General features: G+C 42.4%; 1 protein-coding gene across 12 annotated transcripts in view; it reads left to right on the plus strand.

Moving 5' to 3' along the window:
- The window catches only part of si:dkey-205h13.2, a 155,229-nt gene that overhangs the window by 84,352 nt on the left and 50,650 nt on the right, over positions 1-20,227 (plus strand). For all 12 annotated transcript variants that reach the window (XR_007265323.1, XM_048615283.1, XM_048615277.1 and 9 more), the window contains 7 exons: positions 1,157-1,331; positions 1,952-2,049; positions 2,585-2,759; positions 2,847-2,944; positions 9,092-9,266; positions 11,620-11,717; positions 18,549-18,729. Coding sequence is in view for 11 of the 12 variants with exons in the window: in XM_048615283.1 (XP_048471240.1) it covers positions 1,157-1,331; positions 1,952-2,049; positions 2,585-2,759; positions 2,847-2,944; positions 9,092-9,266; positions 11,620-11,717; positions 18,549-18,729 (1,000 nt within the window). In the remaining variant the exon portion in view is untranslated. The remainder of the gene's footprint in view (positions 1-1,156; positions 1,332-1,951; positions 2,050-2,584; positions 2,760-2,846; positions 2,945-9,091; positions 9,267-11,619; positions 11,718-18,548; positions 18,730-20,227) is intronic.

Consider the following 20,227-nt stretch of genomic DNA (forward strand, 5'->3'; position numbering starts at 1 on the left):
TATTGTCATTTTGCTGTTTGTTTACCTAAGAAAATGATGACTTCTGTCTTTGGATTTGAACTGTGCATTACAACACATTAAGGAATTTCTGGGAGTAAACTACAATGCAAAACTGATTCACAAAGCTTTGTCAAATATTGTAATCCCACAGTCAGAATTGTGGAAAGGCAGGACGCATTGAATTCAGGCTGAATGTTGTCTTTCAGGAATTCAGAGAGATTTCCCCCATTGTGTTATTGGGACTTGAGTGAAGCTTAATGAAAATAAAACAAAGTGCAGCCAGATTTTCAACCAGGTTGTTTTAATGCTAACTATTTTGTAAATTTCACTATCTGCATAGTTTTCAGTTCCAAGACTTCTGTTTTTGGAATCCATTGCCCATTATTTCTATAATTCTCTCCAGCAATGAAACCCTGGTCTATCTGCCTGTCTGTTCCCTTAACTGTTAACCAACCCCAATGGAATTGCTTTCCAAGTCTTATCCTGCACACCCCATACAGTGGAGCCACCCAAATTTCAGTATACTGAGTTCTGGCTGCACACTCCAGAAGAACCATCTATCTCACCAACATTTAGAACTGTATACCATTTGGAGGATGAGATACACTCAGAGAATTTCTGCATCCCCTGCCTCTCTGTCTGTCAATCACTTATTCCTTCCCTGTCCACATGTCGTTTAAGCTGTGGCGTGACCACATCAAGAAATGCACCGTCCACGAACTCTCAACCTTGCAGATATACTGCAGTGCCAGTAGTTGCTGCTGATGGTTTGAACTCGAGAGGTTGAACTTCTTCAGCTGTCTTCCCTCATATGTGGTCCCCCAGGTTCTGCAGCTCCAATGTGGAGCAGGATTTGCATCTACTCAGCCTGAGGTGCTTTGTCTTTATTTATTTGGGTGATGGACTAAACTTAACAGAAATAAAATTTAAGACTTAAAAAAAAATCAACGCTTAAAACCTCACAATTTGTTTTCCTGCTACTTCCTACCTAATAGCTCAGTCGAAATGTCTTCACCACAGAAACCTTCTCAAGGACAGAAAGGGAAGGGCAATAAAAGCGATCCTTACTAGGTTTAACCTACGCTTTATTTGTTTAATTAAGTTAAACCTCACAATCCAACTTTAAATCACACCATTTTTTTCCCTCATGAATCAGGCAACTGCAAAACTGAGTGGTTTGATCGCGATGACCCATCAGGAAATGGGGACTATGAAGATCTTGTGAATCTGCGGAAAGAAAATCCTGATCAGATCTGCAGTAACCCAATTGCTTGTGAAGTGGAGACAGCAACAGGGGCCCCAGCCTCAAACTCTGGAGACATTATTCCTGAGTAAATAATGCATCCTTTTATCTTCATTTGGCAATGTGTCAGTGTTTCAAAGAGAATGGGTGGAGTTTTACATTAAGTAGCGGCCTCACTACTCCAACTTAACCATCTATGGATAACCCACATCTATCTCATTTGTTTTTTCTACAGCAACTTTACTGCCCACAATTGCTCTTTTATCTGGTAACTGTCAGATTCGAGCATTTCAGTCCTGCCACATCTAGTCATAAATAGTAGAGGACAATTTAGCAAACAAGAGGAAGCTTCACAAAAATCCCCATTCTCAATGATGGGGAGCCCAAAACATCAGTGCAAAGAACAAGGATGAAACATTTACAACAATTTTCTGCTACAAGTGCCAAATGTATGACACATCTCAGACTCCCCCTAAGGTCCTCAATACCATCACTGCAGGTCATTAACCACTTTGATTCATGCCGTTGTATCACAAAATTGTTGAAAGAACTTAGTGCTGCAGGGGCTATGGGTTCTGACAACAGCCATGCAATAATATTGAAGTCTTGTGTTGAAGACGCTTGGTTTATGTTCACTATTCATCTCTTGACCTTATTGCAGCCTTCGTCAACACCATCATTATAGCCTTTGTATTTTGTCTTTAATAGATGTAGCATTACAGCTGGATTCACTTGTGTGAATAAAGATCAACCTGATGGCAGCTGTGAAGATTACAGAATACGGTTTACCTGTGCTGATTCTTTCTGTAAGTGTTTGACCACTTGTAAATGTTGATTTATTGTGACTCTCTACTTTGGAAATAATCAGTTCACAGCTTTGCTCCATGTTAAGTAAATATGTTTTCTCTGCTGTTTGGACAGTTTTTTTTTAATTCCATGAGATGTTTGCTTTGCTGGCTGAGCCAGCAGTTATTGCTAATCCCTAGTTGCTGTTGGTGGTGAGAAGCCTTCTGGAATTGCAGTCTGTTACGGAGGAAGTTCCGGGATTTTGACACAGCATTACTGAAGTAGCAGTGATATCTTTCCAAGTTGGGATGGAATGTGGAGGAGTGTTGCAGAGTTGCACAGCAAGCATCTTCTAGGGAGGCAGAGTACTGTGTATTTAGGGACTGCATCATCCAGCAATAGAAGCCAACACCCAGGGTTAATAGTGATTATGCCATTAAAATACAAAAGCAAAGTATTGTTGTTAACTTCTTTTCTGTCTCTCTTCTGCAACCTTTAATCCCACTTTTTAAAAATATTGCTCACTGTGTGTTTTTTATTTGTTGCACTAATCAGGCAATTGCAAAACCCAGTGGTTTGACCGTGATAACCCATCGGGCAAAGGCGATTATGAAGATCTTGTGAATCTCCGAAAGCAATATTCTGACCAGATCTGCAGTAATCCAAGTGCCTGTGAAGTGGAAACAGTATCAGGAGTTCCAGCCTCAGAAACTGGAGACAACATCCCTGAGTAAATCATAATTCCTCTCATCCCTGTTCAATTTCAAAGACTAATAATTGTTCTGGCAAACACATCATCACACCCTCTCATTAACAGGTGCAGTATTTTTACTGGATTCACCTGTGTAAATGAAGAACAAGAAGATGGGAGCTGTGAAGATTACAAAGTACGATTTATCTGTCCTGAATCTTTTTGTAAGTATTAGACATTGTAAATGTTGCCTTAATGATAGTTATCTTGCACTTTGAAAACAACTACTCTGTAACCAGTGCTGTAGTTTAGCTGTGTGTTTATGAACATGAATGTCAGTACAAGTTAGAACAAAATGGTGTTATTGAACTGTTACAGATTGAAAACCTACAAGGTATAAAGTGTATTGAATACTTGCTGACTATCAGCCAGTGATAGGAACCCAACACAAAGGGTATAATCAAGGTGATGTCATTGTAAATGATAGAGAACACAGGACAAACATTTGTGTTCATTGATGACAGCTGACATGCTGCCAGTGTTATCATTAACCAAGGTCAGGAATCAAACGACACTAGGTTACAGTCCAACAGGTTTATTTGAAAACACAAGCTTTCGGATCCTTACTCCTTCTTCAGGTGTTAGTGAGAGGTAGTACCAGACACAGAATTTATAAGTAAAAGATCAAAGAGTCACACCACTGATGAGGATGTACTAATAAAAACCTAATCACTAAAACAACTACATGGCGCTATCACTTCTAACTGATTAAAGATTTAACAGCATCTTGAGTTTGTTTAGTATATCCTCATCAGTCGTGTGACCCTTTGATCTTTTATTTATAAATTCTATGTCTGATACTACCTTTCTCACTAATACCTGAAGAAGGAATAAGGCTCAGAAAGCTTATGTTTTCAATAAACCTGTTGGACTGTAACCTGGTGTCGTGTGATTTCTGACCTTGTCCACCCCAGTCCAACATTGGCACCTCCACATCATCATTAACCAATGTTAGCCTTGTGAGCTTCTAGAACTGATTCCAGTTAAATGGCAGTTTCAATTACAAGCAGATGTCTGGGAAGCATACAGTGTTATTCCTGCTCTGAAGCTGGCACAAACCCCTGGATTGATGGATGCCTTGCAGGCTGGAGAAGGCTTGTCGTGGAGTTTGCCTGGGGCTCGTCTTAGGACCCTTGTTTTTCCTGATATATACTTATGATCTAGATCTTGGGGATAATTTCAAAGTTTATGCAAGATACAAAACTTGGAAGCATTGTAAGGAGGACTGTGTAGACCTCCAAGACAGACCGGTTGGTAAAGTGGTCAGATAGGTGGAAGATGAAGTTCAATGAGAAATGTGCTGTGATTCATTTTGGTTGGAAGAACATAGACAAACAATACAAAACATAAGGTTTAATTCTTTAGGGACTGAGGAGCAGAGGAATGTGGGTATATATTTACATTGATCATTGAAGGTGGCAGAACAGGTGCAGAGCACAAGTAATAAAGTATTCAATATGCTGTGCTTTATTAAGAGTGGCACAGAGCAAGAGGTGGTGCTAAACTTGTTACAGTTCATTTGGAGCATTGTTTGCACTTTCTAGCACCACATTATAGGAAGTGTGTGAACACAATGGAGAAAGTACAGAACAGGTTGACAGAATGGTTCCAGTGATGAGGAACCTCAGTTATGAGGATAGATTGACAAGGTTGGGACTATTCCCTTTGCAGAGAGGAAATCAAATAGAAGTTTTCAAAATCTTGAGTGAGCTGGAAAGAGTAGATGGGAAGAAACTGTTCCAACTCTCAAAAAATTCAGGAACAAGCAGTCACGGATTCAAAGTGATTTGCAAATGCAGTGTGAGAAAGAACCTTTTCACTCAATGATTGGTTCAGGTCTGGAGTGCACTGTCTGGTGGAAGCAGGTTTATTTGAGGCATTTATTTGGATAAAAACAATGTGCAAGGATATCAGGGAGGAAGGAAGGTGACACCAAGTCATAATACCTACTTGGACAGGCAGTGCTGAATGCCTCCTTCTGCAGTTCAGCATTTCTCTTATTCTGTGACTGTGCTGGCACAGTTAAATTCAGAAACCCAGAAGGTGTTATCAGCTGCTTCTCAATGAGGCACACTGTTGTAGATCCTATAGGTTACCGCTGAGTATAGAATTAGTGCTGATGAAGGGTCATTGGATGCAAAACATTAACTCTGTTTTCTCTCCATGGATGCTGCCTTTACCTGCTGAGTTTCCCCAGCAATTTTTGCTTCTGTTGCAGAATTATTGCTGCTGACTGTGCTGGAGAAATGTTGCATGAAAGAGGGCTTTGGATTCCTGCGCATTACAGTTGTTTCTGAAAGAGATGTGGCCTATAAAAGCTGGGCAGTTCTCATCTCAACAATATCATGGTGGGAAGCATTCAGAGGAGCAGTTTTGCAGGTTCAAATTGGCTTGGTGGCCAGGGTTAAGGGGCAAAGGTTGGGAATCTGAGAGAAAAATAGAATGGAGGGAATACGTAAGTAAGTATGGGAGGCAGGGGAAACAAAGGCTAAAAAATAGAAAAGGGAGTTTTTCATGACTTCTGGAATGAGCTTCAATACAAGGAGTCTAGTGAACTCGACTGATAAGCTGAGGGTAGACACTTAGAAGAGATATCAGAACTATTACAGCAACAAAACTTTAAGAAGTGATTGAATGACAGCTCAGTATTCCTGATGCACAGCAGAGCCTTAAAAGGTCAAAGGGAGATGGAATAGCAAATATGTAACAAATTTCTAATTTACTTAACACCTATTATGCATGCTTGACCGAGAACACACTTGTCTAAAATGATACCTAACTTGCAGATGTCACAGAGATAGATAGGAATGTAAGTTGTGACAAAGACAAAGGAGGCTACAAAAGGATATTGATGAATTAACTGAGTGGGCAAAGATGTGACAAATGGAGTATAATGTGGAAAAATGTGAAAATTACCCATTTTAGATGGAAGAATGAAAAGAAGCATATTATTTGTAAGTGGTGAGAAATTGTAGAGCAGAGGGATCTGTGTATCCTAAAATATAAATTGCAGAATGTTAGTACACAACAAGTAAAGCTAATAGAATGTTATAATTTGTTGCAAATTGAGTTGAGTACAAAAGTAGAGATTTTATACAGGGCGCTGGTAAGACCACATCTGAAATCCTGTGTACAGCATTGGTCACCGTCTTTAAAAATGGATGTAAATGCATTGCAAACTGTTCAGAGAAGGATTACCAAACTAATACCTGGAATGAGCAGGTGATCTTATAAGGAAAGTTCAGACAGGCTAAGCTTGAACTCACTGAGGTTTAGATAAATAAGAGGTGACTCGATTGAGACCCTGAGGGGTCTACAGGATAGATGTGGAGAGGATGCTTCCTCTTATGGTACAATCTAGGGTTCACTGTTTAAAATTCAGGCATCACCTATTTAAAACAGAGATCAGGCAAAACATTTTCTCTCTCAGGGTCCATGAGGTTTTTGAACTGTCTTCCTGAAGTAGTAATGGAAGTGCCTGAAGTAGCATAGGGGATATGTGTGCGGTGGGGATCTGAGAGTTTGGGGCCCTTAAGTGGTGGCACGGTAATGATTAGGGAGTGAGGTAGTGAAGGTGAGAACTAGAGACCCTGAAATAAAAATAAATGACAAGGATAACATCCTAGAGAATTGAGGGGATAACTGTAAGTAGCTTTCTTGGAGCTCTGATCTACTCCCAGAATCAACAAGCTCAGCTCTGCCTCACACCTATGTCCAAATCTGGAACAAAAATTGGCTCTGGTGAAGCACTTCCGAGGCAGGTCTGCTGAGTCAGGAAATTTTTTCATTGTGCTTCCTAGTCCAGTAGAAAATATATGGCATGGTATTTTTTCAACATTGCCACTCTCCTATTACCTATTTTAGTCTCATTTCTGCTGGAAGGCTTCGAGTTGAAAGAGATTGATCAGTCTCAGCATTTTTCAGCAACTAGAATTTCAGAGGTTTACAAAAAACTGCAACACAGAAACACACCTTTAGACTCAACTTAATTCTGGATCATGCTTGTACATTTTTTTAAAAACACGTTCTCTTGTATATTCAATATCTGCTTTGTAAAACAAAGACCCGAAATGTGCCCTCAGTCCTCCAAACATGTCTCTAATCGACGGTTTTTGTTTGCACTTTTCTTTGTTGAAGTATTGTTACTTTTATTAATTTAATTCAACAATCTGAACTCTCTTTGCAACTGTGCCGTCTTTAATCTCTTATTTTCCAAAAAGTAGATGCACTTCTTATTTCTTCTATCAAAAGTAATACTTTTTTTTCCTAATATTTGAATATGATTATGAGGTGTTGCTCCTCCAGTTTGCAGGTGGTGTCATTGTGACACTGGAGGAGGCCCAGGATGGACATGTCATCCAGGGAGTGGGAAGCGGAGTTAAAATGGTTGGCAACCGGAAGGTGTTGTCATTTGTTGTGTACAGAGCGCAGATGCTCTACAAAATGGTCTCCGAGTCTACGCTTGGTATCACCGATGTAGAGGTGGCCACACTGGGAGCAGCGGATACAGTAGACCAAGTTGACCAAGTCGCGAACTGGAGGAACAACATCTCATATTCCACCTTGGGAGCCTACAACCGGATGGCCTAAACATGGAATTCACTAGTTTTAAAATCTCCCCACCCCCGGCTTCATCCCATGTACAAGCCTCCCTCTCATCCCTTGACCTGACACAACTGGTCCACCTTCTCTCCCACCTCTCCGTTACACCCTTCCCACTGAGCAATCCCCACCACTGCCTACCTGCACTCACCTATCACCATCCCACCTACCTTCCCCAGCCCCACCCCTCATCTCTCTATTTATTTCCCAGCTCCATTCCCCCTCCCCATTTCTGAAGAAGGGTCCCGACCCAAAACGTCAATTTTCCTGCTCCTCTCATGCTGTCCTGCCTGCTGTGTTCCTCCAGCTCCACACTGTGTTGTCTCTGACTCCAGCATCTGCAGTTCCTGCTATCTCACAATGTTGGTAATGTGTTTACAATTCCAGCGTCCAAACTGTGTAAGTTGAATAACTGTGGTTATAGCACTGATCCTGTGGAACTCCACTTCTTGCCTTTTGCTTTTCTCAGGAACTACTTTTAATTTTCGGTCTCTGTTTTGTTGCCAGGATAATATCCATTCTGCTATCTGCACCCTGACCCAACATGTACTGACCATTATCCTGAGTCTTTTATACAGGATCACAGGCAGGTTACAGTGCGTATAAAGTGGCCATTCAGCTGAATATGTCTATGCCAGCTGTCCAAATGAGTAATTAAAGTAGAACCATTCTCCCCTCTTCTCTGTAACCTTGAATATTCTGCCTTTTCAGTTAACAGTCAAATTCCCTTCTGAATATTTCAGCTGACCCTGCCCGCACCACAGAAAATGCATTCCAGACTTGATCTATTTGCTGCATGAAAAAGTTTCTCCTCACGTCACGTTTGCTTCTTTTGGCAATTGCTTTGAATCTACTCCGTCTCATTCTCAATCCTTTCACAATTGGAAACAGTTTCTTTATCTACTCTGTTCAACCTTCTTATGATTTTGTATACCTTTATAGAGTATCCTCTCTTCTCTAAGGAAAACAGCCCTAACATGTCCAATCTGTTTTCTTAACTAGGGTTCTTCATTCCTGGAACATTTCTCACAAATCTTTTCTGCTCCCTTTCCAATGCCTTCACAGCCTTCCTAAAGTGAGGCATCGAGAACTAGACATAATGCTCTAGCTGAGGCTAAACCAGGGTCTTAAATTAGTTCAATCTAATATAACCTCTAAACTAAAAGCAAAGTATTGCAGATGCTGGAAATCTGAAAAAAAAAGTGGAAATTGCTGGAGGCACTCAGCAGGTTAGGCAGCATCGACGGAGAGAGAAAACAAGTTAATATTTCGACTTCAATTTAACTCTTCTTTGGAACTCATTAATTATTTCATTTATTTCAATATAACTTCTTTGCTCTTGTACTCCATGTCCCTATTAATAAAGCCTAGGATACTATAAACTTCATTAATTGCTGTCCCAATCTATCCTAACTCCTCCATCAATCTATGCACATATGCACCTAGCCCCCAGCACTGCTACAGAATCAGGCTGAGCATGCATGTAAGATGACTAGCTTATCAATTCATTCCTCTGCCATCTTAAATGTTTTAATATTCCTTTTGATCGCTTGTTCTAAAGACAAGCCAACCCTGTCTGTTTCCTGATAAAAATTAAAACAAATAAATATTGCGAGCAATTTTCTGTTTTGTATCCATGGAACTATTTGCTTCAATTGTATCATTAAAAGTATTGCTGATTGTTTCTTTTTGTTTGTTGCACAAATCAGGCAACTGCAAAACCCAATGGTTTGATCATGACAATCCATCAGGAAATGGGGACTATGAAGATCTTGTGAATCTGCGAAAAGAAAATCCTGATCAGATCTGCAGTAACCCAACTGCATGTGAAGTGGAGACAGTATCAGGAGTTCCAGCCTCAGAAACCGGAGACAACATCCCTGAGTAAATATTGATTGTTGCCAGCTTGTTCCTCCACACTACCTCCCTGAACCATTTTCCTAGCTCTGATATTGTCACACTTGACCAGTGGCCAAAATTTGAGGAGCAGAAATCATCTCCAATTAGTATTGTAAAGTATGAAACCAGTGGCTTCGAAGCTAATTCCTGAGCCACTCAGCGTGAAACTGATACATCCTCTTTCTGGGAGAAGGCAGGAGAATGGGGTTGAGAAACATATCAGCCATGATTGAATAGCAGAGTAGACTCGAGGGGCCAAATAGCCTAAGTCTTTTCTTGTATCTTATTGAATTCCAGTTGATCGTAAGATGTGTTTCAAACCACGAATCCTCTCTTTCACGAAGACTGCCTATTTCCACTTAATTCATCTGTTGGTGAAACCCTTGTCCGTGCTTCTGCTCTCCCCAGATTTGACTTTCTGTGCTCTCCTGGGCATGTTCCAATTGTCTACTCTCTGTGAAATGGAAAGCGAAAGAATTGTGGATGCTGTAAATCAGGAACAAAAACAGAAATTGCTGGAAAAGCTCCGCAGGTCTGGTAGCATCTGTGAAGAGAAAATCAGAGTTAATGTTTTGGGTCTGGTGACCCTTCCTCCCCCAGTTCTGAAGATGGGTCACCAGACCTGAAACGTTAACACTGATTTTCTCTTCACTAATGCTGCCAGACCTGCTGGGCTTTTCCAGCAACTTCTGTGTCTGTAAAATGGAGTTGTTCAGCACTTGTCCTGAAAATGTTTCAAATTTTAAATTCCTATCCCTGTTTTAATTTCTTCAGTGGCTTTCCCCTTACCTAACTATACACTACAGCCCTGAGACATAAGAACATAAGAACTAGGAGCAGGAGGAAGCAATTCAGCCCCTCAAGCTTGCTCCACCATTCAATATGATCACGGTTGATCTCATCTCGACCTCAATATTTTCCAAGGTTTTGGAGTAGATTTGTAGCTCGGGTTGTGGGTGTTGAGGTTGGTTGGCTCGCCGAGCTGGTTTGTTGTTCTGCAGACGTTTCGTTACCATGCTTGGTAACATCCTCAGTGCAGCCTCTGATGAAGCGTCGGTGTGTTTTCCCGCCTGGCTTTTATATTTTCGCTCAATATTTTCCGACAGGCTCCCCATAACCCTTCAACATATTACTAATTAAAAATCTGTTTATCTCCTCATTAAATTTACTCCATATCCCGGTATCCACCCTATCCTGGGGTAGTTAATTCCGTAGATTTCCTTTGAGAGAAGTAATTTCTCATCTCTTTTTTTTTAAAAATCTCTTACCCCTTATCCCAAAACTACAACCTTTTATTCTAGATTGTCCCATAAGAGGAAGCATCCTTTCTGTTATTGACTTTGTCAGTTCCCTTTAGCATCTTATATACCTCAATTAGATCTCTTATTCTTTTAAACTCTGGAGAAATAATGCTAAACTACTCAGCCTCTCTTCATAAGGCAAACCCCTCACCTCTGGTATCAATTAATCGAATGATCTCCAAACTGCCTTTAAAGCAACTACATCCCTCCTCAAGAAAGTGGACCAAGACTTTAAGTTTTTTAGAAGATTTGTAGCTCAGGTTGAAGACTTGCTCGCCAAGCCGGTGTGTTTGATTGCAAACATTTCATCACCATGCTAGGTAACATCGTCAGTGTGCCTCCGGTGAAGCGTTAGAGTTCTGTCCTGCTTGTTATTTGTATGCCTCGGTTTGTTGGGGTGGTTGGCATCACTTCCAGCTCTGTTTGCAGTGGTTTGTATATCGGGCCCAGTTCAATGTGCTTGTTGATGGATTTCCAGCTGGAATGCCAGGCCTCCAGAAATTCCTTGGCATTTCTCTGTTTGGCTTGTGCTATTATGGATGTGTAGTCCCAGTTGAATTCATGTCCTTCTTTGTCCATGTGTATCGAGACCAGTGAGAACTGGTTGTGTCTCTTGGTGGCTAGTTTCTCACAGTCTTACAAACATTACATAGGCCAAACTGGAAGAAAACTAACAATAAGGATACACGAACACCAACTCGTCGCCACTGTGGATTTCCTCCACTGTACCAAGTGGTTTGCCTTCAGTTGTCTTAAGTTTATCCTTAAACCTCTCTTTCTGTACAAGTTTCACTTTGAGATACTGTTGAAACCTACTTTTTTACTACCTGCTCTCCTAACTCCTTATCTAGTGAGATGTCAAAATTAGTTCAGTAAAGTGCGTAGGAAGCATAATGGACTCTTCTCACAACATTTAAGGCACTTTATGATTTCAAGTTGTTGATGGTTTTGTTGTTACATTGTGTATTCATTTGGAAAAAACAGAAGAATTATTTTGGTAACTACATTATCACACTATCTCACCCGGTCTTGAACAGGTGCAGCATTTCTTCTGGATTTGCCTGTGTGAATGCAAAGCAAGATGATGGCAGCTGTGAAGATTACAGGATAAGATTCATCTGCCCTGAAGCATTTTGTGAGTAGTGGACATTATTATTTCCAAAGTGGCATACACTTAATGATTCTAGGGAAAAGCAGACAATCACTGAAAGTTCCTGGTGAGGTCGGGATGTGGTTGTCACGTTGAAGTCAGTGGAGCAAGCTCATTATTTTTAACTTCCATTTCACACCCCTAAAACCGTAAGACCATACATATAGGAGCAGAATTAAGCATTCGGCCCATTGAGTCTGCTTCACCATTTGATAATGGCTGATACGTTTCTCAACCTCATTCGCCTGCCTTCTCCCTGTCGTCGTAATCCCCTTACTTGTCAAAAACTATGTATCTCTGTCTTAAATGCACTCTATGACTTGGTCTCCACAGCCTTCTGCAGCAATGAATTTCACAGAATCACCACTCTCTGGCTAAAAAAATTCCTCTACATCTCAGTTCTAAAGAGTCATCTCATACTCCTGAGGCTGTGCCCTCAGGGCCTAGTCTCCCCTACCAGCAGAAACATCTTCTCCATGTCCAGGCCTCTCAGTATTCTCTAAATTTCAATCAGATCCCTGTTCATAGAATCAGAGTCATACAGTATGGAAACAGACCCTTCAGTGCAACTCTTCCATGCTGACCAGGTTTCCTAAATTGTACTAGTCATATTTTCCTGCTCTTGGCTCATAACCCTATAAACCTTTCATATTAGTGTATCTGTCCAAATGTCTTTTAAATGTTGTAATTGTATGCCCCTCAGGTCCCTTTTAAATCTTCCCCTCACCTTGAACCTATGCCCTCTAGTTTTGGACTTCCCTACCCTAGGGAAAAAACCTTGGCTATTCACCTTATAGACGTTTATAAAAGGAAGCTGAGTGCTGACCTATGCTCCAGGGGGAAAAGTCCCAGTTTTTCGAGCCTCTCCCTATAACTCAGACTCGTCAGTTCCAGCAACATCTTTGTAAATCCTCTCTGTACCCTTTCCAGTTTAATAGCATCATTCCTATAGCAAGGCAACCAGAATTGCACTGAGTACTCCAAAAGTGGCCCCACCAATGTCTTATACAGCCACAACATGATGTCCCAACTTCTACACTCAATGCTCTGACCAATAAAAGCAAGCATGCCAAGTGCCTTCTTCACCACCTCGTCTACCTGTGACACCACTTTCAAGGGACTATGTACCTGTACCCCTAGACCTCTCTGTTCGTCAACGTTCGCCAGGGCCTTACCATTAATTGTGTCCCTGGAGTACAGACCCAGAGTCCTCAACCATTCCTTGTATGACAAGTTCTTCATTCCCTGCATCATTCATGTAAACCTCCTTTGGAGCCCCTCCAATGCCATCCCTTCCTTCCTTAGATACAGGACTCAAAACTGCTCACAATATTCTGAATGTCTGACCAGAGCTTTATACAGCTTCAAAAGTAGATTTCTACTCTTGTATTCTAGCCCTCTCAAAATGAATGCTACTGTTATATTTGTCTTCCTAACTGCCAACTGAAACTACACGTTAACCTTAAGAGAAACCTGAACTTGGACTCCCAAGTCACTTTGTGCTTCACAGTTCCAAATCCTTACCCCATTTGGAAAGCAGTCTACACCTCTATTCTTCCTACCTTACAGTTTCCCATATTGTATTCCATCTGCCACTTCCTTGCCCACACTCTTAGCCTGCCCGAGTTCTTCTGCAGCCTCCCCACATCTTCAACATTACCTGTCCCTCCACCAGTCTTTGCATCGCCTGTAAACTTCACAACAATGCAGTCAGTTCCTTTGTCCAGATCATTAATGTATAATATTTATAGTTGTGCTCCCAACGCTAACCCCTGTGGAACGCCACTAGTCACTGGCTGCCACCCTGAAAAAAGATTCTTTAATCCCCGCTCACTGCTTTCTGCCAGTCAGCTAATCTTCTATCCATGCCAGTACCTTGCCCATTAACACCATGAGCAGCCTTCTAGGTTATACCTTGTCAACAGCCTTCTGGAAATCCAAATAGATGACATCCACTGGCTCTCCTTTCTCTAAGTTGTTTGCTACCTCCTCAAACAATTCTAACAGATTTGTCAAGACCTTCCCTTGATAATGCTGTGCTGAATCAGCCCTATTTTACCATGCATTTCCAATCATTCTACAATCTCATTCTTAATACTGGACTCTAAAATCTTACTAACTACTGAGGGCAGGCTAAACGTCTTACAGTTTCCTGTCTGCCACCTCCCTCCCTTCCCAGGATGGTAGGTTACCTCTCTGATGCAACAATCAAGGATGCCTCAGAGCGGCTGCAGGACATTCTGGAGGGGGAGAGTGAATAGCCAGCTGCCGTGGTGCACATAGTCACAAACGGTGTAGGTAAAAAAAAATGGGATAATGTCCAATTATCTGAATTTAGGGAGTTAGGGGTTAAACTAAAAAGTGGGACCTCAAAGGTAGTCATCTGAGGATTGCTACCAATGCCACATGCTAGACAGAGTAGGAATGGGAGGATAGCTAAGATGAATACATGGCTTGAGGGACGGTGCAAGAGGGAGGGATTCAAATTCCTGGGACATTGGAACCTGTTCTGGGGAGGTAGGACTAGTACAAATCAGACAGTCTGCACCTGGGCAGGCCTGGAACAAATGTCCTGGAGCGACCGTTTGCTAGTGCTGTTGGGGAGGGTTTAAACTAACATGCAGGGGAAGTCAAAGGGAAGTCAAGTGGGAACTGAACAAAAGGCAGTAAAGGGAAAAGTGAAAGTGGAAGGCAGAGAAACCAAAGACAAAAATCAAAAAGGGCCACATTACTTCATAATTCTAAAAGGGCAATAATTGTCAAAAAAATGAGCCTGAAGACTGTGTCTCAATACGAGGACCATTTATAAGAAGATAGATGAATTAACTGTGCACAGTTATTAATGGATATGATGTAATTGGGATCTCGGAAACCTGGCTCCAGGGTGGTTAAGGATTCCAGTGGTATTCAATTTTCGGGAAAGATGGACTGAAAAGAAAGGGAGGTGGGCTAGCATTGCTCCTAAGGAGAAGATTTAAACCTTAATAATAAGGGGTAAGTCATTCAGGACTGAGATGAGGAAGAATTTCTTCACCCAAGAGTTCTAAACTGTGAAATTCTCGACCACAGAAAGCCATTGGTGTCAGTTCATTAGATATATTCAAGAGGGAGCTTTTGTCCACTGTTACCTTTCTCTTACTTTTTATATATCTTAAAAAAAAAACTTGCAATCTTCTTTTCTATTACTAGCTAGCTTACCCTCATATTTCATTGTCTCCCTACTTTTGCTTTTTAGTTATCCTCTGCTGGTTTTTAAAAGGCTTCCCAATTCTGTGGTTTCCCACCCATCTCCACATTGCACACTTCTTTTTCTTGGTTTTTATGCTGTCCATGACCTCCCTTGTCAGCCACAGTTGCCTCATCCTCCCGTCAGTAGGTTTCTTCTTCCTTGGGATGAATTTCTGCTGCATGTTCAGAGTTACCCACAGAAACGCCTGCCATGGTTGCTCCACTATCTTCCCTGTTTTTGTTCCAATCAACTCTGGCCAGTTCCTCCCTCATGTCTTTGTAGTTTCCTTTACTCAATTGTATTACTGTTACATCGGATTCAAGTTTCTCCCTCTCAAACTGCACGGTGAATTCTAACATATTATGGTCACTGCCCCCTTAAACTTGCTAAATCAAGTCTTCTTCATGACAAATCACCAATCCAGAATTGTCTGTTCCCTGGTGGACTCTGCCACAAACTGCTCCAAAAATATCATCTCAGATAGACATTCCATGAGTTCCCTTTCTTGGGATCCACTAATAACCTGATTTTCCCAGTACACCTACATATTGAAGTCTCGCATTATTATTGTAATTGGGTTTTTCTTACATGCCTTTTCCATCTCCTGATTTACTTTCTGCTCCAGATCCTGACTCTCCCATGAGAGTCTTTGTCCCTTTGCAGTTCTTTAAGTCAACCTACACACATTCTACGTTTTCTGACTCTATATCACTTCTTATTTCTTAATAAGGCAATCCTACCCACTCTGTCCATTTGCCCAGCTCTTCAATAGGACACAGATCCTTGGATATTTAGTTCCCAGCCCTGATCCTGCCAATTTCAATCTGCACTACGAGCTCATTTAACTAGTTTCATATACTGCATGTATTTAGTACAACACAATCAGTCCTGCATTGACTGCCCCCTTCTCATAGCCATCACCTTATCTGCTGTGCCTGCAGTTAGATTCCTGACAGTTTCCTTATGCTCTGTTCTATTACTTGTTTTGGAAACTTTAATAGTCTCTGCTGAGCCTTCCCCCACTTTTTCCCCCATAATTTTCTATGCAATCGGACAACTTCCCACTATTTAGTTTAAAGCACTAGCCACAGCCCTAGTTGTGCAATTCACGAGGAGTCTGGTCCCAGCACGTTTCAGGTGGAGCCATCCCATTAGAACAGCTACCCCCTTCCCCAGTACTGGTGCCAAAGCCCCATGAATTCAAACCTCTTTCTCTCACACCAATCTTTGGGCCATGCATTTCTCTTTTTCTTGTTGACCCTGTAACAATTTGCTCATGGCTTAGATAGTATTCCAGAGGTTATTACCTTTTTGGTTCTGCTTTCTAATTTAGCCCCTACTGTTCATATTCCCTCAGCTGAACCTCTTTCCTTCTTACCCCTATAACATGTGGTCCATGTAGGTACCAAACAATTGAATCTTTTCCCTCCAACTCCAAGTTGTACTGCAGCCCAGACAAGATTTCCTGAATCTGGGCATCAGGCAAGCAACACAGCCTTTGGGACTCTCAATCCTGAACACAGAGGACAGTGGCTATTCCCCTGACTCTGCTATCCCCAATTACAACTACACTTCTTTTTCTACCCCCTCTCCAATGGCTCCCAGTACCACAGTGCTATGGTCTGTTTGCTCATTGTTCCAACAATCTTCGCTTTCAAACACACAGGGAGCAAGAACCTCAAACCTGTTAGTCGAGGACAAGGGCTGAGGCTCCTTCAACAGGTCCTCCTGGATTTCTCCCTACCTCACTCTTGAAGTCACACCTTCCTGTTCTTGACCCCTGACTGAATTGGAGGTAGTTAATCTAAAGGGTATCTCCTGAAACAGTATCCAGGTACCACCCCCCTCCTTGATGGGGTCACAGCATTCAAAGCTCAGACACCAGCTCATCGACCATGAGCTGGAGCTCCTCAAGCAACTAACACTTGCTTATATGTAGTTAATTTGAACCAGAATGGGGACCACTAGCTCCCACATCATGCAGTTACAACACATCATCTGGTCTGGCATAATCATACATAAACATGTGACACCATCATCATCAATATCTACAGATCAACATTATACAAACCTGCCTGATTTGGAAATATAATGACATCCTTTCAGTGTTGCTGTGTCAAAATCCTAGGACTCCCTAACAACATTGTTGGTGTCCCTACATGCCAGAATTTGCAACAGTTCAGGAAGACAACTCACCACTAACTTCTCCAGGGGCAATTAGAAATAAGCAATAAATTTTGATCTAACTAGTGACACCCACATATCCCATGAGTGAATAATAAAACACATTCTGCTGATGCCTCATGCTGTCCAAAACAGACAGCTTGAACCTGTGGCCAGAAAAAGAAACTAGAAACAGGAAAAATTGGGAGGAGGAAAGGTCAGACTTTGCAGGTTGGGAAAAGAGGGGAAATTGGAAATCAGGAAGAGGCCATCTCATCCATGATCTTGACCGGGATCAGGCATAATCAGGAACAGTGATGCCAAAAACCTCTTTGAAACTAAGGGGAATTTTTTTTTTCTGCTTTTCCTAACCCACATTCTGCATTGAGCAGTACTTCTGTTATCAAGCTGAAATCTGTCATCTCCCTCCTTTCACTGCAAAAGGTGTGCATGATCCAATAAATTAAGAATGAATTACAAAAATGGCAGCTGATTGAAATCAGGCTCCCAAAGTGGTAAATTGCTTCAACTATGCAATTGGATGCTTGAATACAGTAACAGGAAGACAGTTGATGCCTGCATGAAGTTCAGGTCTGAATCTCCCCATTGGATAGCTGTCTATCTGCAATGGGGTTAATACTCAGGCTCATTGACCCAAGGGTTGTGCAGTGGTGTTCCTGTGAAGTTTGAATCAAATAATTATTTTGGTTTGTTGTAAGAACTGAATACTTGATGTGTTCGTTTTAAGTTTATGATTGATAAGTTTTCTTGTAAGAAGAAGTGATAAGGCATATGGACCAATGGCAGGTATATGGAGTTAGGCCACTAATCATCCATGATCTTGTTAAATGATGGAACAGGCTCATGGGGCTAATTAGCCAACTCCTGTTCCAGTGTTTCTTGTGCAGCACAGAGTTCTGGGAATACAACACTAAGAAGGACCAATCATACTTATGGCATCATAGGAGGGAAGGAAAGCAAACCAAACACTTGGTCTCAAGGGCTTTTCATTTTAAACTCTTTGTGAGCAAAGGTTGAAACTAAATATTATAATCATAGATCATAAAATCCCTACAGTGTGGAAACAGGCCCTTCGGCCCAACAAGTCCACACCGACCCTTGGAGCATCCCACGATAACCCACCTAAGCTACACATCCCTGAACACCACGGGCAATTTAGCTTAGTCAATCCACCTAACCTGCACATCTTTGGACTGTGGGAGGAAACCGAAGTACCTGGAGGAAACCCATGCAAACACGGGGAGAATGTGCAAACTCCACACTGAATTATTTATCAATTTGGTTGTAAATCAGAGTCCAAATATCAAAACTTTTCACTGTTAATTCTGCACTTTATAAACAAATCTTTCATTAGCTTCTTTTAAAATATTGCTGACAGTTTTCTTTTTTGTTGCATTAATCAGGCAACAGTAACTGCAAGACCCAGTGGTTTGATCGGGATAATCCAACAGGCAAAGGGGATTACGAAGATCTCGTAAATCTCCGAAAAGAACATCCTGGTGAGATCTGCAGGAACCCGATTGCATGTGAAGTGGAGACAACATCAGGTGTTCTAGCCTCAAGCACTGGAGATAACATCCCTGAGTTAGTAGTGATTCCTTTAGCTTTACTTTGCTACTGTGTCTATGGGCTGGCCAGTATGTTCTTGGAGTGCTGAACGCAGGGAGCTACAGTGGTGCAATGGGGAATCTTGGGAGTAAGCTCAGTGATGCATCACCGTATCACTTCTGGGTTCCTCAGCCAATTAACATGAAGAGGTATGGTGAGGATCTATAGTAGTCATTTTCATTTCTAGTATTGATAGGAATGTTCCCAACGTGCAGTTTGATGGATGTTTGATTTTTAATGAACGTTCACAACAGAACGAACTGGTGGAAGTAGTGCAGATGGTCAAAGGATATGAGATAACAAGAGCTGGATGAACACAGCAGGCCAAGCAGCATCAGAGGAGCAGGAAAGCTGACGTTTCGGGCCTAGACCCTTCTTCAGAAATGGGGGAGGGGAAGGGGTTTCTGAAATAAATAGGGAGAGAGGGGGAGGCTGATAGAAGATGGCTAGAGGAGAAGATAAGTGGAGAGGAGACAGACAGGTCAAAGAGGCGGGGATGGAGCCAGTAAAGGTGAGTGTAGGTGGGGAGTTAGGGAGGGGATAGGTCAGTCCAGGGAGGACGGACAGGTCAAGGGGACGGGATGAGACTAGTAGGTAGGAGATGGGGTGGGGCTTGAGGTGGGAGGAGGGGATAGGTGGGAGGAGGGACAGGTTAGGGAGGCGGGGACAAGCTGGGCTGGTTTTGGGATGTGGTAGTGGGAGGGGAGATTTTGAAGCTTGTGAAGTCCACATTGATACCATTGGGCTGCAGGGTTCCCAAGCGGAATATGAGGTGCTGTTCCTACAACCTTCGGGTGGCATCGTTGTGGCACTGCAGGAGGCCCAGGATGGACATGTCGTCTGAGGAATGGGAGGGGGAATTGAAATGGTTCGCGACTGGGAGGTGCAGTTGTTTAGTGTGAACCGAGCGCAGGTGTTCCGCACCTCCGTTTGGTTTCCCCAATGTAGAAGAGGCCACAACGGGAACAGCAGATACAGTATACCACATTAGCAGATGTGCAGGTGAACATCTGCTTGATGTGGAGAGTCTTCTTGGGGCCTGGGATGGGGGTGAGAGTGGAGGCGTAGGGGCAGGCGTAGCACTTCCTGCGGTCGCAAGGAAAAGTGCCGGGTGTGTAGGGGAGTGTGGAGCGGACAAGGGAGTCCCGGAGAGAGTGGTCCCTCCGGAAAGCAGATAAGAGTGGGGAGGGAAAAATGTCTTTGGTGGTGGGGTCGGATTGCAGATGGTGAAAGTGTCGGTGGATGATGCGTTGGATCCGGAAGTTGGTGGGTTGGTACGTGAGGACGAGGGGGATTCTGTTTTGGTTGTTATTGCAGGGAGGGGGTGTGAGGGATGAGTTGCGGGAAATGCGGGAAACACAGTCGAGGGCGTTCTTGACCACTGAGGAGGGGAAGTTGTGGTCCTTGAAAAACGAGGACCTCTGAGATGTTCGGGAGTGGAATGCCTCATCCTGGGAGCAGATGCGGCGGAGGC

This window comes from Rhincodon typus, chromosome 31 (genome assembly GCF_021869965.1).
Source record: "Rhincodon typus isolate 14 chromosome 31, sRhiTyp1.1, whole genome shotgun sequence".
Classification (NCBI taxonomy): Eukaryota; Metazoa; Chordata; class Chondrichthyes; order Orectolobiformes; family Rhincodontidae; genus Rhincodon; species Rhincodon typus.